Below are 14,148 nucleotides of genomic sequence, written 5' to 3' on the forward strand. Positions count from 1 at the left end.
ACCACACAGGATTAATCGTTTATTCCCCAGGAAGAGCAGAGTACAAGTGGAACTACTGGGAAGTTTAGAACTGAGCTTCCATATTGTATATCATCTTTTATAGTTGGCGTCTTGTGTTGTGATGCATCAGTATGAGGAAATATAAACCCTCAATTTTTACATTATTTTCTGTGATTTTTTTGACTAGTTAACGTATTAGAAAGGATAAAATCATTCAATTTTAAACCATTACTTCTTCCTCCTTTGTCCAGGCCACCAGATGGAATATAAATAGGTTGTGTGACCATTCTGCCCAGGTCATTCTTTGATGCTTTAAGTATAATTTAATATTTCGCTAGCCAGCTAATCAGAAAAAATAATACCTGTCACTAACAGTCTGAACTGTTTTTCCCCAGGTTTAATCAACTCATTTTACCAACGTTTCTTTTGCCCCCTGGTTTGAGGTCTTCTATTTGGCACAGATGTCACGCGATACTCGATGTGGGAGCTGGAGACTTGAGAACTGTTTTCCTAGACTAAATGTTTGAGGTTGCAGGACATAGCCTAGTTTCACATAAGCTTTCAAATTTCAGTGGGACATGCTGAATCCTGAAACTGTCAAATAGTGTATTATTTTTGGAGTGAGAGAGAGTATGTGCGTGTGAGTGTGTGAATGACCTTTACATTTTTACCCTATCCCAGAAGTCTGACTTCCTGCCCTTTCTCCCATGAGTCCACAAACTTTAGCAATTAAAATCAACATGTTTTAAGGAAGAAATTCCATGCAGGAGATAACAACTGGGATGAAGAATGGTTAGTTTAGGGGAAAACAAATTTAACTACAAATTTTAGGGGGAAATGCTACAAATGCTAAATGCTACAAATTTTGTGAGGGATACAGAAAAATCTGGAGAAGTTGAGATTGTCTCATTTTGCCAGGTTCCCCTCTCTCTCTTAGTAATACCAAGACCTTTGTGTAGGGGTAGGGAGTGTTGGGGCTGGTGGTCATGTCTTGTTTTGTTCTCTCCAAAAGAAGCTGATTATATTTCTGTTCTTCAAAGCAATAGGATGTGCAATGTGTCCTATTGAATGCCACACCTTAATTTCCAAATTTGTAATTAATTCCAAAACTTTGTAAGCTAACAGAATGGACCTTTCTATATGCTGAATAAAACTACTGATGACTGTCTTTATCAGATTTCTTCTTTGATAATGGTGATTGAAGTTATTAGTTTCACACATACTATGTGCAATCTAAGATTTCCTCAAGTGATATATGGCAAAATCAGATCCACAGGCCCTAAAAACCCTGGAGACAGAAGTACGATCTCAGTGGTAACAACAAAGGTGTAGGCATTGAGTTTTTTCCTTCCCTCTACAGAAGAGCAACTGCTTCCCTATCTGGAAAGCTGCAAATCTTTCTGTGTCTAAAGGGAGAAAACCAAACCTCTATTTCTACCTCATACTCCTCCTTCTTGCAGGTCACTCAGGAGTAAAAGAAGGGCCACTATTGTTACATGAGGAGTGGAATAAAATCCATTTTCCTGTGGATTTTTATATTCCTTCCTTAGCTATCCTTAACAGAAAGAATTGTAATTTTTTTCATCCTAAAAGTTCTATCCAGAATCCCTCTAAATTCTGGCTGAGCAAAATGCATCTCTTCGTTAAGCTGACAGACCAAAATGGATCTCACATGAGCCCTGCTGTGGCTTCTTACACTGTGAGTATTAAAATGGGACATCCTTGACATTATTGCCAGTTTTCTCAAGAGTTGTAGAAAGTTTTAGAGCTTTCTACATTGTCAAGGCTTGTTGAAAAATAGCTGTTATTTTAGATGTTTTGGAGGACTTCTGGATACCGCCTTTTCTGGTTGAGAATCAGATTTTTCCCACCTCTTCCTTCTGAACACATCTAATAATGCTAAAAGAAAAGAAGCAAAGGGTAAGTTATATGATACAGGGATATCTGTGAGAATTCTAACTTTTTAGGGCCTTATGGGAATTGGTGTAAATTTTCCCTTCCCTTTGCAAGTGCATGTTGATGAAACAGATTCAGCACAAGGAAGTGTATATGAGCCTTATGATTTAACAGGAAACTATTCAAAGCCTGGAAACTTAGTCTGAAAAGTGACATTATGCTTAATTTGGCTCCCATGACAGTGCTTCCATCAGGCTGAACTATTCTGCTTGAGAAGGTGATTAGCTAGGCTAGCTCAGTATTCCTTGTGAGTTCAGAGTCTTTCCTTTAAGGGAGACAGTTGTCTCTCAAATAGCACTGAGTGCTAGGAATAAATGCAACTTTTTCCCCCTTTTTCATTTGAATCATTGATTCTGTCATCTTGACTTCAATATGTTTAGGAAGGAGGAATAATTTGCATCCAGCTTTAAACCAAAATTTTTTTATTGAAGGTGTTGGTATATGAAGCAGATTTCTTTTTAAGAAAAAGGAAAAAATCCTGGAGTTTGGAGTCAAAGCCTAAAAACCAAATCCATGATGTTGACAGTAGCCTTAGGCAAGCCATTTTACACTTCTGGCTCATTCACTAGTTATTCAGATGTGAATGTTATTACTACGAGCAATATGTATTACTGCACAGAGCAAGCAGAAAAGCAACTGCACTGCTCTCAGAGGAAAAACAAAAGTACACTATAGAACAAGTCTACTCTACTTTGACAGTGGTAGGAAGTCCATGATGCAGTCTTGGTTTCTTGGTTTGTAAAGAGTTGTAATCATTTGAAGGGGTACTTTGGGCTCCTTAGTCGCTATTGAAATGCCAAGCACGTGTTAAGCTTTATCCTGTAGAGTTTTTAGCTTCCCTGGGTTATCAGTAAAGTGAAGTGACTTAAATCAGTGAAGGAATCATGCCCTTAGCCTCTGGAATGCCCTCAGGCCTCTCTAATGTCCACCTACTTGTCGGTTTTGGTGGTGGTAGCGGTGGTGTCCAGGAGAGCTGGTCATCACTGTTAAAAATCTTGGATTCCTAATTCATTAAGGATATGATTTTTAAAGCAGCTTCTTACCTAACTTAAACATCTCTTTACAGGAAAACGAATTATGCAAACCTAGATTTTATTAAGTGTAAGGAGAGGAAACGATCCAAACGTGACCTGCTTTTTCACGTGGGTTTGCCATGCCCATGGGACTTTGAAATCAAAGCTGGTCACCATAGTTCCAGCACCACCGGGGTTTGCTTGGGGGCAGAATGGAGGCGGTGATGTGACGGTGAGCTGGTTTAAGCAGTCCTGCAGTGTCTGATTAGTGTGGGCGAGAAGCGAGCGAAGGTGTGGATGCTCCGGGCAAGTACAGTGCACCCTTCCCCGAGCTGTTGGCTCCCAGCCCTTCCTCACATCGCTCACATCGGGGAGTGAGCGCAGCATGTGGCCATTAAATAACCCGCCTAAATTGCCTCTCCTTGTAGGGGGTGCCTGGTAGGGGCAGCACAGGGCAAAGAGGTGAGCTGGGGTGGTTCTCATCGCCGGCCGTAGAGCGGACGGCCGGCGCTGGCTCTACCCAAACCTCACCCTGCCAGGTCTCCCTGTGCACGGGCCCCCGGCGGGCGGAACGGCAGCGGCGGGGCCCGCGTTGCCGCAGGGGCGCTGTGGGGACGGACCAGGCGGGCGCAGCGCCGCCATGGCCGCCCGCGTTCTGAACGTGAATGTGGGTGTGCTGGGCCACATCGACAGCGGGAAGACGGCGCTGGCGCGGGCGCTCAGCACCACTGGCTCTACCGCCGCCTTCGACCGAGCGCCGCAGAGCCGCGCGCGGGGCATCACGTTGGACTTGGGATTCTCTTGCCTACGCACCGCGCTGCCGCCGCAGCTGGGCCCGGGGCCTGGCGAGCTCCAGTTCACTCTGGTCGACTGCCCGGGGCACGCCTCCCTCATCCGCACCATCATCGGCGGTAAGGGGGGCGCAGGGGGGCACGCCCTGGTGGCTGACGTGCGTGCCGGGGTGCTCCAACCCTCGTAGGGGTCTGCGGCCCGCGGGGCTGCGCCCGCTCGTGCCCGTGCTGAGACTAGGGCCGCTGGGAGTCGGGGTCTCCGGCTATGCCCAAACCGAGAAGACGGGGAGTGTCAGTTGTTTCACGGACCTATGACTTTACTACGTTTGCTTGTAGTTGCTCTTCAAATAAAAATCAGTGCTTATAAAGAAGCACTTTTTACATGTGAGTTCTTGGGGTGCTGTTTGGATGGTCAGGTATGCTCAGGTTTCTTACACTTACCGGGAAAAAAGTTTTATTTGTTGTGTATGGAGGCCTTGCTAATGGCACAGAAGATCCCTATAAATTTCTATATTTTTGCCTGTTAAAGCTGTCAGAGTTTGATGTTGTCTGTAAGTTGAGAGCTGTGATATGGTTGCTGGACATACCCATGTTGTTTTGGAGGACTAGGGAGTTGTAACATGATAATTTTAGCCTTAGAAATAATTTTCTGGGTTTTGGTAACTCTATTTTAGTCTTCATAGGCGATATCAGAAGGTTAATTTGTTTTGCATTAGGACTCATGTTAAATTAGTTTACCTTGTTCTATCTCCCCTTTCCATCTCTCCTAAAGAGCATAAGAGGTGCTTGACTATGGATATGATGGAGTCACAGCTGCAAGAGTTTAAAGTAGTCACAGGTTGATGCAACTGCGGGGATCAGCCTGCAAGTTCAGTTCCTATGCGCTTCCTCTGCCAGTGTCTATTGAATGACAGCTTGGTGGTATTTCGTAAGACAGTTTCTTGGCTAGACTGAGGTTCAGCTGAGTTACTTGTCATGATGTAGGAATGTAACCCCCTTTTGAACATTTGTGTTATTTGTAAATTGCACTTGTGGGTACGATAATAAATACCTATTTGTCGATTTCACCAGCAGTAAAATGCTCTGTGTTAGCAATGTGTGCTCCACAGCTGCAAGGGAGGAGTGGCTGTGTGCTTAATCCGAGAAATCCGACTGTGGTCTTGTAGTCGTCTCTTGCACTTGACAATCCCTTATCATTCTTTAGTAATTGTAAGCACCTGATTATCTCCTGAAGAGCAAAGTTGCCTTTGGCAGATGCACTAAAGAGTCATTTGTAGTCAGACATTCCTTTCTGCCAGAAGCAACGAATCTGAATGGTGTAAACTTTCTCATGAAGAGGACATGGGAAAACTTAGAAATCAGCTTTAACAGTTATGTTTTTCAATACTTTAACACATATTTGGGGTAGTTGTTTGATACACAGACTTCTCATTGCTTTTTGTTATTTTTATGAAGATCTTCAAACTATTTAGTCACGGTTGTCCACATCAGATGAATAAGCTATGCAGATTTGCTTATTGATAGGCATTGCAGGGAGAAGGGAGGCATGGGCAAAATGAGATGGCAATGGAGATTTCTTCCCAGCAAAAATAATTCTTTATAGATGGTAATTCAGACACATAAACACATCAAACTCACTTAATTCCAGTTATTCCAGGTTATGTATCTTACTGAAGTAAAAGAGACGATTAGTGTGAGTTCTGTGTGTTCAGAAAGGGTTGTAGAGAAAATGCAGTATTGTGTTAATAGTTTAAAGGATTGGGAACTTCAATTTTTCACTTGATAACCTAGATGTATCTTGATAGTGGGTGGTTTTTTTACTACCAAGTTTGAAAAGTGAAACCTTGATGTGTGTCTGTGGGACTATTTAGGTGCTTACAGGTTTGGTGTGGTTTGGTGAAACTCAAACTGAAGTATAGCATGTCTTGTGTAACAGGGTGCATTCTTTGGTGTTCATGTGCATTTCTTATAATTCCAAGTTTTTCACCACTTCAGGAATGGAAAGTGAGTCCTCCCAGATAATGGTACTTGAAAAATTTAGGTTATTTTCATCTACTTCCTTGTCACTAAGCATTAAGGGTTCACTGTTCCAAATATTTTCTCTGCAACCAGGAATGCCACTACCCTTTTCTTTTTGATGGAATCTGTGATTTCCTTGTTACTACAAGTTTTCTCTATATATGGTTTTTCAATAAGACATAAGTGCAAAGTACTTTATCTTCCTGTGTTTATTTTGCACCTCAAATTTCCCATACTTCTTTAAAATATCATTGTTCTGAATTCAAATCTTGTAGTAGCTATAGGTGGTAGTTGATCTGCAGAAAAACTAGAAGTAGGATGTCTGTGGGCAAGTGAGCTGGATGTGAGGATTTGGAAGGTGGACTGATGGCTGAGATGAGAGGGCTGCTTCAGAACTCTTATGTTAGTCATGCATGCAGGGTTTGCAGGAGAAGCTACTGCTGTGAAAATGTTATTGCATCTTGTTGTTTGCAGTTCTCTTTTTTTTCTCTGAAGGTGGGATAAACTAGTTGGCTTCCCCTTGAGTGATCCCAGCTTATGGAAACACCATCTACTGTGGCTGGGTATCACCAGCATTGTTCACTCAGGTCTCCCATGAGATGAGGAGCTCAAGTATTTCCTTCTGAGGAGTCACTTTCTGGCTCTTCTCTTCCAAAGTGCCATTTTCACCAGTAGTGTCCTAGCTTCTCTCTTTTGTAACTGTCATCTTTTCTGTGCTCCCAGAGTACTTCTAAGGGTTAATTCCTTTGCTGTACAAAGCTGATAAATCTTCTCACAGATTAAATGTATTGTTTACCACTTTTTAGTATATTTATGTAGCTAATTCCTGAAATGGATTTTTTCATGTCAGAATCTAGTATTGCATTTTTGTCATGCTGTGCCAGGTAGTGCTTGACCTTGTGAATACTTCTCACAGTCACTCACAAGATGCTTGTTCAGACACAATACCTTAGGATTAAATGTTTGCAGAATATTTGAGCAATAACCAAATGGAATGAAAAATAGAAGTCATATTTCATTCTGTGTGGCTACACTTTTCTTGCAAAGCTTGTCCTTGAAAACAAAGTATATCGACTGTTAAATCAAAAGTGTTTTGTTTTGGGTTGTTTTTTGTGTGGTTTTTTGTTGTTGTTGTTGTTGTTTTGGGTTTTTTTTTACCTGCATGCTGGGAATTGGAAATGTTGCAGGCAGTTTCACCCAAGATGTTTTAAGTTTCAACTGGAAGGTGACAAGGTTGGAATGGAATAAGTAATATCACTTGGAGTACTTCATCATGCCTTTCACTTGTATTCAAACCATACTAGTTTATATTCTTCTAAGGCTCTCGTGTGTCTATGACAGGAAGGCATTAAGTTGTTGTAGGTAGCTGTGTGGCTTGGACTGTGCTATGTATTTGTCTTACTCTTTCAAACAATAAGGACAGAACTCTTTATTTTAAAACACAATTTGAGACTTTTCCTGTGCTTTTGCAGGATCTTGTCTCAAGCAAAACAACAAAACCAGTATTTACAGCCATTTGTGTCTGACTTGCTAAGGAGAGCAAACAAATCTGAGTAACTGAACCTTAATAACCAATTCTTATCTTGTCCCAAGCAGTAAGAAGCACCCACACCAGACTTACACTTGGTTTGTACCCTCTAGGAATGACTGCAAGACGCAGGACAGATATTTTTGTCATTACTGCATTCTTCTCTTGCTGTAGAGATGTAGGGTGGTATTTTTGATAAAATTCCACACTGAGATGGGGTAGTTTGTGTCATAGCACTGTGGGGTTTTTAAAGCTTCTGTTCTTTTGTTAGTGTTCATCTCCTGATCTTCCACAAAGCTGATGTTAATGTTGCTGAAATAAAGTAAGAGTTGCTTTTGCATTTGTTTGTCACAGACCTGTGCACCAGTAGGGTCTGGAATAGTTTCTCAAATGAGTTCAGCAGGAAGGGATGCCTGAAGAGAGGTTAGACAAGTTAATCTGCCAGATGGAATTCAATCCCCATATTTCATTTTAAGACCACTTTGCGTAGCAAAGTAGTTTAAGCAGTAGCAGATTTTTCCTTGCTGATGGTTAATTTCATGCCCTAGAAAGGGTCAGCACACTAATACTGGAGAACACGATTACCTCATCCCAACTTCCCCCACACAGGCAGCGAAGGGATACGGAGTGTGTGCTTTAGGTGAGCTGTTGTCAGATGCCGTTTATCTCTTTGATTTCGAGATGGGTCCTCAAAAGAACTTCTAAATCAGAAAATTGTCTTTTTTTTCCTTTCTTTTTTTTTCTTTCTTTTTTTCCCCTATGAAGTTCAAAGGACAGAGTATCCTTATAGGGTTTTAATTGGAAAGCTACTGTTTGACCCTGGTTGTTTAAACCTGGGCTGGGAAGAACTCTGACAAACTTGTAGTTTTGTAATCCTTATGCCTGTCTGAACCTTTGACCTTTTTACTTCATAACTCGAACTTCATTGTCACCATTTGTCCCTGCAGTTCCTTTCAAAGAAGACTGCTTTGCAAGTGTCTGTTTCCACTTTGCTGCTGTGTTTGGTTGAGGAAGGGTATTAATTCATACCTGATACACTGGAGGGGCCAAGACTTTTGAACTTTCACTGGAGTTGGGAGAGGGGGAAATGAGTATAGCAAAAGCATGTCTTGCTGATGCAAATGAGTACAATGAAAACAGGCTTGGGAGATCAAGGGAAATGTGGTCTTGCTATGAGCATTCAAATTCAGTCAGATGCAGATTATTTGTAAAAATTAACATATCACAACCCCCCCCTTTTATCACAGATTAGTTGTTTTGCTGAGTTTGTTATAAGCTTTTAAGAGGATTTTTAAACTTGGAGTTACCTTTGCATTGCTGCAATGAAAACACACTTCTGTTGGTGTGAGCTTTAGTTTGTTGAGACCTTTGTGAAGGCATGACAGTTCTTGTTTTTTTTCTATTCTGGATGAGTGGGCAAGTAGAGTTTTATAGCTGTAGATGTATATGCGGATGACGTGCTCTTGAGTATGGATGTTGAATGAAGGGAAACCTCTGGAGGGAAAGAGTGCGTTGTATTTAGTGGATACTGTTGTAGTCAGAAGTCACTGGAGAGCATTGAGATCTTTGGCTGCCAGCTTGAAGTGAGAGTAATATAATGAACCCTGTTCTGGTGGAAAAAAAAAAATAACACATCTCCTGTAGTGTAGTTTCTATTGACATACAATGTTTGTTAACATACAATTCTTGTGGTGTAATTCCTATCCCCAAACCTTGATGTAGCAGTTGATGTTATGGAAGTCCTCATGGGTTAAGGGACTTCAGCTACCACTAGTGGGAATGTTTTCTAAAACCTGTTAGACTCTTTGGGTTCATGGTGCTTGTGAATTGCTGACACTGCTTTGTATTAAAATTTCAAATAAACTTTATTTCTGTAAATGAAATTGAACCAGTGTCTTTTTTTAATCACTGTAATTTGGCTGGTGCCAGATTTTTTATTTTTATTTTTTTTATTGACCTTTTAAAATGAACGCCAGTGTTTTTTTAATTAAGGAGCTATGCATGACGAAAGTATAAAAATTTTGTTGTGTGGTCTCCACAACCCCCGAAATGGAACTTTGTCTCCTGGATGTTGCAGTGCACAAGAGGGCAGTGTTTGCTTACAGTGTAGGATCTTGGGGATAAGTACTCGGGGTAGCAGGTCAGCATGGGGGGAGTGACCTCAGTGTGAATTGAAACAGAATTAAGTAGACGATTTGGAACACAACTCTGGGTTAATTTTCTCGTTCTTAAAGAAAACATCCTCTGTGTTTTAAGGAAGGTTAGTCTTATTTCATGTATAATTTGGGTTGTGCTTTTTGTACCTTAAGCCATAAAAACATATGGGGTGTTGTCTTACACATGACATGAGACACAGGTAACAGGTGAAAAAAACCAACTGGTTTGATATGGGAGCCATGGAATTTAGTGTGCACAAGTCTTTTATTTCCTTCCCCATTTTCCCATGTCTTTTAATGACTGGGTAAAAGGAAGCTAGTTGTACTAAATCTGCTTTGAACCACTACTGTGTGAAACAGGATTTGTTGTGTGATATCAGGTAGAATGAGAGGGGTATCAGGGTATTTTAAAATATGGGTTTTGTGGAGTGGAGTTTTTACCTGTCTATATCATAAATTTAATAGCTCTAACTTTCTATGTATTGCATTGCTTCATGTTTCTGTGGGGCTTACAGTGATGTGACTGCGAGACTGCTGCTATTATTACTGTTGTATGCCCCTTTTCTGCAATTTTGACTTGAAGCTGATTTCCCTGTTAAAGTTACACATTTTACAACTTCTTAAGCTTACACAACAACTGCTAGCCAATATTAGAGACCAAAGCAGGAGGAGTCTTCTGTTCATTTTCTGGGTCAAGTAGTTTACAAGGAGCAAGAGACCCATTGTCTCCTGATATCCAAAGTTACAGTGAATAATCACGTTCTCTTCTGCTGCTTCTTAGAATCTTGTCATAAAGGTACTGGTTTCTGTGTGGGGTTTAAAAAATAAAAATAATAGTGCATTTCTTGTTTGGAATATGTGATTTATAATAGAATTCTTAATCTTAAGTGTAAATTTTAACCAGGAGTGGTTTTATTAAAACTTGTTTGAATGTGAATTGTCCCTTGCTAATATGACAATTTTTCTACAAGGCTTCTGAGTGGTTGTGTTTGTTTGCTTGTATACAACAAAACTGTGCTATTTGACACAAAGCCATTACAGCTTCTCAGGCAAACTTAATAACCAAGCACAGTAGTGGTGCTGTTCAAGTCTGTTTGATCATTTTTCCTGTTGGTTTAAAACCAGAATTTCTTTGTTCCAGCATACTGTGTGCAAACATTCATCAAATAACCACTTTTCACTTTTGCTTCATATTTTTTCTTGCTTTAAATTAATTTGTAAGCTGTTTGGAAGAGTGGGGAAGCTTTGTTAATCAATTTTTAGATGCTTTAAAATATCAACTAATGTAGTGAAGTATTATAAATAACTGCATAAAATCTAGAACAACTTACTGTAAAATATGAAGTATTTTTGTAGTTAAAATCACCCTTGTCAAAGTAAATTTAAAGCACATTTTTCAAAGTAGCATTTTTACTCACGATGGCTGTGCTTGCTTGCTAAATAGTACAATTTGGCAATTCAATGGTCTGCTAATTGACAAACCAGCCTTATAATGTTCTACTGTATTTATTCTGCATCTTGATTTAGGAGTTGTCTGCTTCTAGTAGATCGTAGATATAAGCAAAATGATATGTTGTTTATGTATAAACTCATTTTTAATAGCTAGTTAGCTTGATGGAGCCATGAACTGAATTTCCTTAATATATTTGCTTTGGTTTTTTTGTACTTAAAATAATACATGTTTTTGCGTGGCTGTTGTAAAGTACTATTGATGAAAACCCCTAGAGGAACTAAATGCAGACGGTAAAACTTAGGTTATAATTGTAAAGCAGATATGCAACAGATTTCACTAAGTGAGCAAACCAAACCTGCACACTGTCATTCATTAAGTGTAATAAAAAGTTGTTTCTCCTTGTGGCAGTGAGTTGTCTTCTGTTTTGGAATCCTAAGGTTGGCCTGGCAAGCTGAAGAGCAAGGACAGATATTTTGCAGTGGTAATTTCCAGCTGGATTCTTGAACATGTTGTGTTCTGCAGGTCATAGCTCATAATGGGGTAAAACTTGAGTGCGAGCTTCAGCAAGGAGACTTGAACAGCTCGTATGATAGCTGGGGATTGCAGAGATACTGTGCATTCTGTGAGAAAATATTCCTTGTGCTTTCTGCAAATTTAGATTAGGTAGCTGTTCTGAAGTGCTTCTTTTAAACTGTTTGCTTCCAGAAAGTGTTGCAGGCTAAGTAAATAACAATAATTCTTATTTCTCATCTCCTTATCAATTATTTAACCAAAATATTCTCGTGTAGTTTATCTAATCTCTTCAAGTGAACATGAAGTGGCTAGTGTTGGCTTTCAAATTGAATTACAATCTCAGTTTCAGATTTAGGCTGATTAATCCTACTTAGATGGTAATTATCAGTATTACCAGCACTACAGGTAGTTGGGACCAGACAAACTATAATAAATGTATATTTATGTTTAATGTAACAGCAGAAGGAGAGGAAATGCAATAGACAGGGTAGCATAAATAAAAATGAAGAAACTGTATTCAGGAGCATCATGGAGGTTAAGGTTGATAAGGGGAAATAAAAATTTAGATTTGAATTTTGAGATTTATGGAAGTTGTTTTGGGTAAGAATCCAGGCTGTTTCACCTCTGGCTCTAGAGAAGAGATGATTGATTTGGGCTTATGGTTTAGTTGAAAATCTCCTTTTTTACTTCATGTTATAGAAGGGGTGATGATGATGACGACGACTCTTTTGTCCACTGCAGATTAGATTTTTTCTGCAGTACTGCAAAAATGTATTTAATACAGTTAACTGTAGCACTTTCTTGTCTTTTGTGCTTGTTTTCATTTGTTTTCTGTCTTATTTGGGGTGCAATGTATGATTGGCATATGAGAGTAAGCTGATATTCTTGGATATCAGGAGTTCTTTTTAGTTGTTAAACTTCCTCTTAACTTTTTTTCAGCCAAATTTTACCTGTCTTGTTTCCATTAAATGCATTGTAGAGGACGTGAGCATACTTTGATATGATTCTCCTGTATATGTGAAATTTGAAATGGAGTGTTTGAGAGTTGTTGATAGAACTATACTATGATATTAATAAGGATAAGGCATAGGAAATGTTTTTGTTTTTTTTTTTTGTCATAGATGTTTATTCATGCTTAAATCTACTTCTCTTATATTAAAACTAGCCTTTCAGTAGTGTTGCTTTGGGGAAGAATGTTTTCTGAAGTATGCAAAAACTGCATTTCAGAGAGAAAAACAAAACTGTAGCTTTCTTTTTTAGGATCAAGAAGAAGGGGAGGGAAAATGGTTTCCTTGTATTTGTCTGTGCTGTTGGATGGAAGACAAAGCTCAGTTTCTCGTGCTGACTAATGTCATCATCAAGGCATTTTTTTCTCCCACAAGGCAGTTTTGTCTCTGTTGAGAACCCCACAGCTATTGGCAAGACCATGGCCTGAGATTAAATCTCACGCTTGGGTGAAATTCTAATGACTGTAATTGTTTCCTCTTTTTAAGTCTGTGGTCCCTTCATCAGAGTGGCACGGAAATTATGCATTTATGTTGTAAAAAGAGAGGTCACGATTACCTGAACCTGTGGTTGACTTGGGGGGATTCTGTGTCGTGTTCTGGCAGTGGTTTTCCATGCTGACATTTCAGTGTGTGAAATGATTTAAGGAGTGGCTTAGAGTGCACGTGCAAAGTACCAGTGTGGCACAGCTCGGTCCTTTCTGGCTCTGTGCTGTCACTGTCAGGTGAGCGCAGCAGCAGCTCTTTGTGTGTTGATCACCTGCTGGAACAGGAGGGAAGAAGTAATAAATGTGGGCTGAGGGAGGTTTCTGTGAATGATCCTGTGCACAGGGCTTAGGACTCATCAGCAAGTGTTATTATTAACCCTCAAGGTGCTTGGAGGTGTTCAGCATCTTGAAGGACGGCACCAGTGTGGTGGTGCTGGTTGTGGAGGAACCCAGCAGAAGTATGAATGTGGATATGCAAAGAGTTAGACAACTTTGTAGAGACAGATTGTCGCATCCAGCAAAATTGGAATGTACGTGTGCACCAGTGTAATGGAAAGCTTTAAATAAGTATTTTGTGTTATTTGGCTTTAGTGTGTGTAGTTCTGTACGTACACAATTTTGGGACTCTGTTGTTCCCTAACTCTGAAGATTTATGAAAAAAATGATGAACTGTGCATTAAGTAGAAAACATTTTGAGTTTGTACACTAATTTAGGAAGTATCCTTTAAAGACATGAAAAGAACTGACCAAGACACATTTCATCAGAGAATAAGGAAAATGGTTCAAATAGTACTTAATTTTAGGTGTCTAGATTGCATTTAGAGACTAAAGAAATCCCATAATATCATCATTCTTAAAAGCACTCAGCATTAGGCTATTTCCCTGATCTGTGAAATGATGAGTATTCAGTTTAGAGTATTAAAAAATTTATCAACAAAAATCCACCAAATGTCAGAAGTGCTCTTCACCTAAGGGACTAGCTTTGGGCATTTGACACTGAAGCTGGCCCCTGTCTAGCTATATTATAACTTCAAATCATGTGATAATATGCCTAATTTAAAAAATTCCTTAAAGCTTGAAAATCCAATTTTTACACTGAAATTACATCTGGTTGTTTATATATGTATAAATGAAGCAAATAATAAAACCATTGAGATAATAGTTAATATTTATTCTTGTGTATGTCTAAAATTTCAAAAGTCACAGGTCAGGAGCCCCTGATAAATT

The 14,148-nt window shown here is 39.6% G+C and overlaps 1 protein-coding gene across 2 annotated transcripts in view; it reads left to right on the forward strand.

Moving 5' to 3' along the window:
* The first annotated feature begins 3,438 nt into the window (after nucleotides 1–3,438).
* Nucleotides 3,439–14,148, forward strand: part of EEFSEC (eukaryotic elongation factor, selenocysteine-tRNA specific) — a 197,426-nt gene continuing 186,716 nt past the window's right edge. For both annotated transcript variants that reach the window (XM_063411299.1, XM_063411300.1), the window contains exon 1: nucleotides 3,439–3,880. In XM_063411299.1, the coding sequence (XP_063267369.1) occupies nucleotides 3,610–3,880 (271 nt within the window). In that variant the 5' untranslated portion in view covers nucleotides 3,439–3,609. The remainder of the gene's footprint in view (nucleotides 3,881–14,148) is intronic.

This window comes from Prinia subflava, chromosome 14 (assembly GCF_021018805.1).
Source record: "Prinia subflava isolate CZ2003 ecotype Zambia chromosome 14, Cam_Psub_1.2, whole genome shotgun sequence".
In the NCBI taxonomy this organism is placed as follows: domain Eukaryota; kingdom Metazoa; phylum Chordata; class Aves; order Passeriformes; family Cisticolidae; genus Prinia; species Prinia subflava.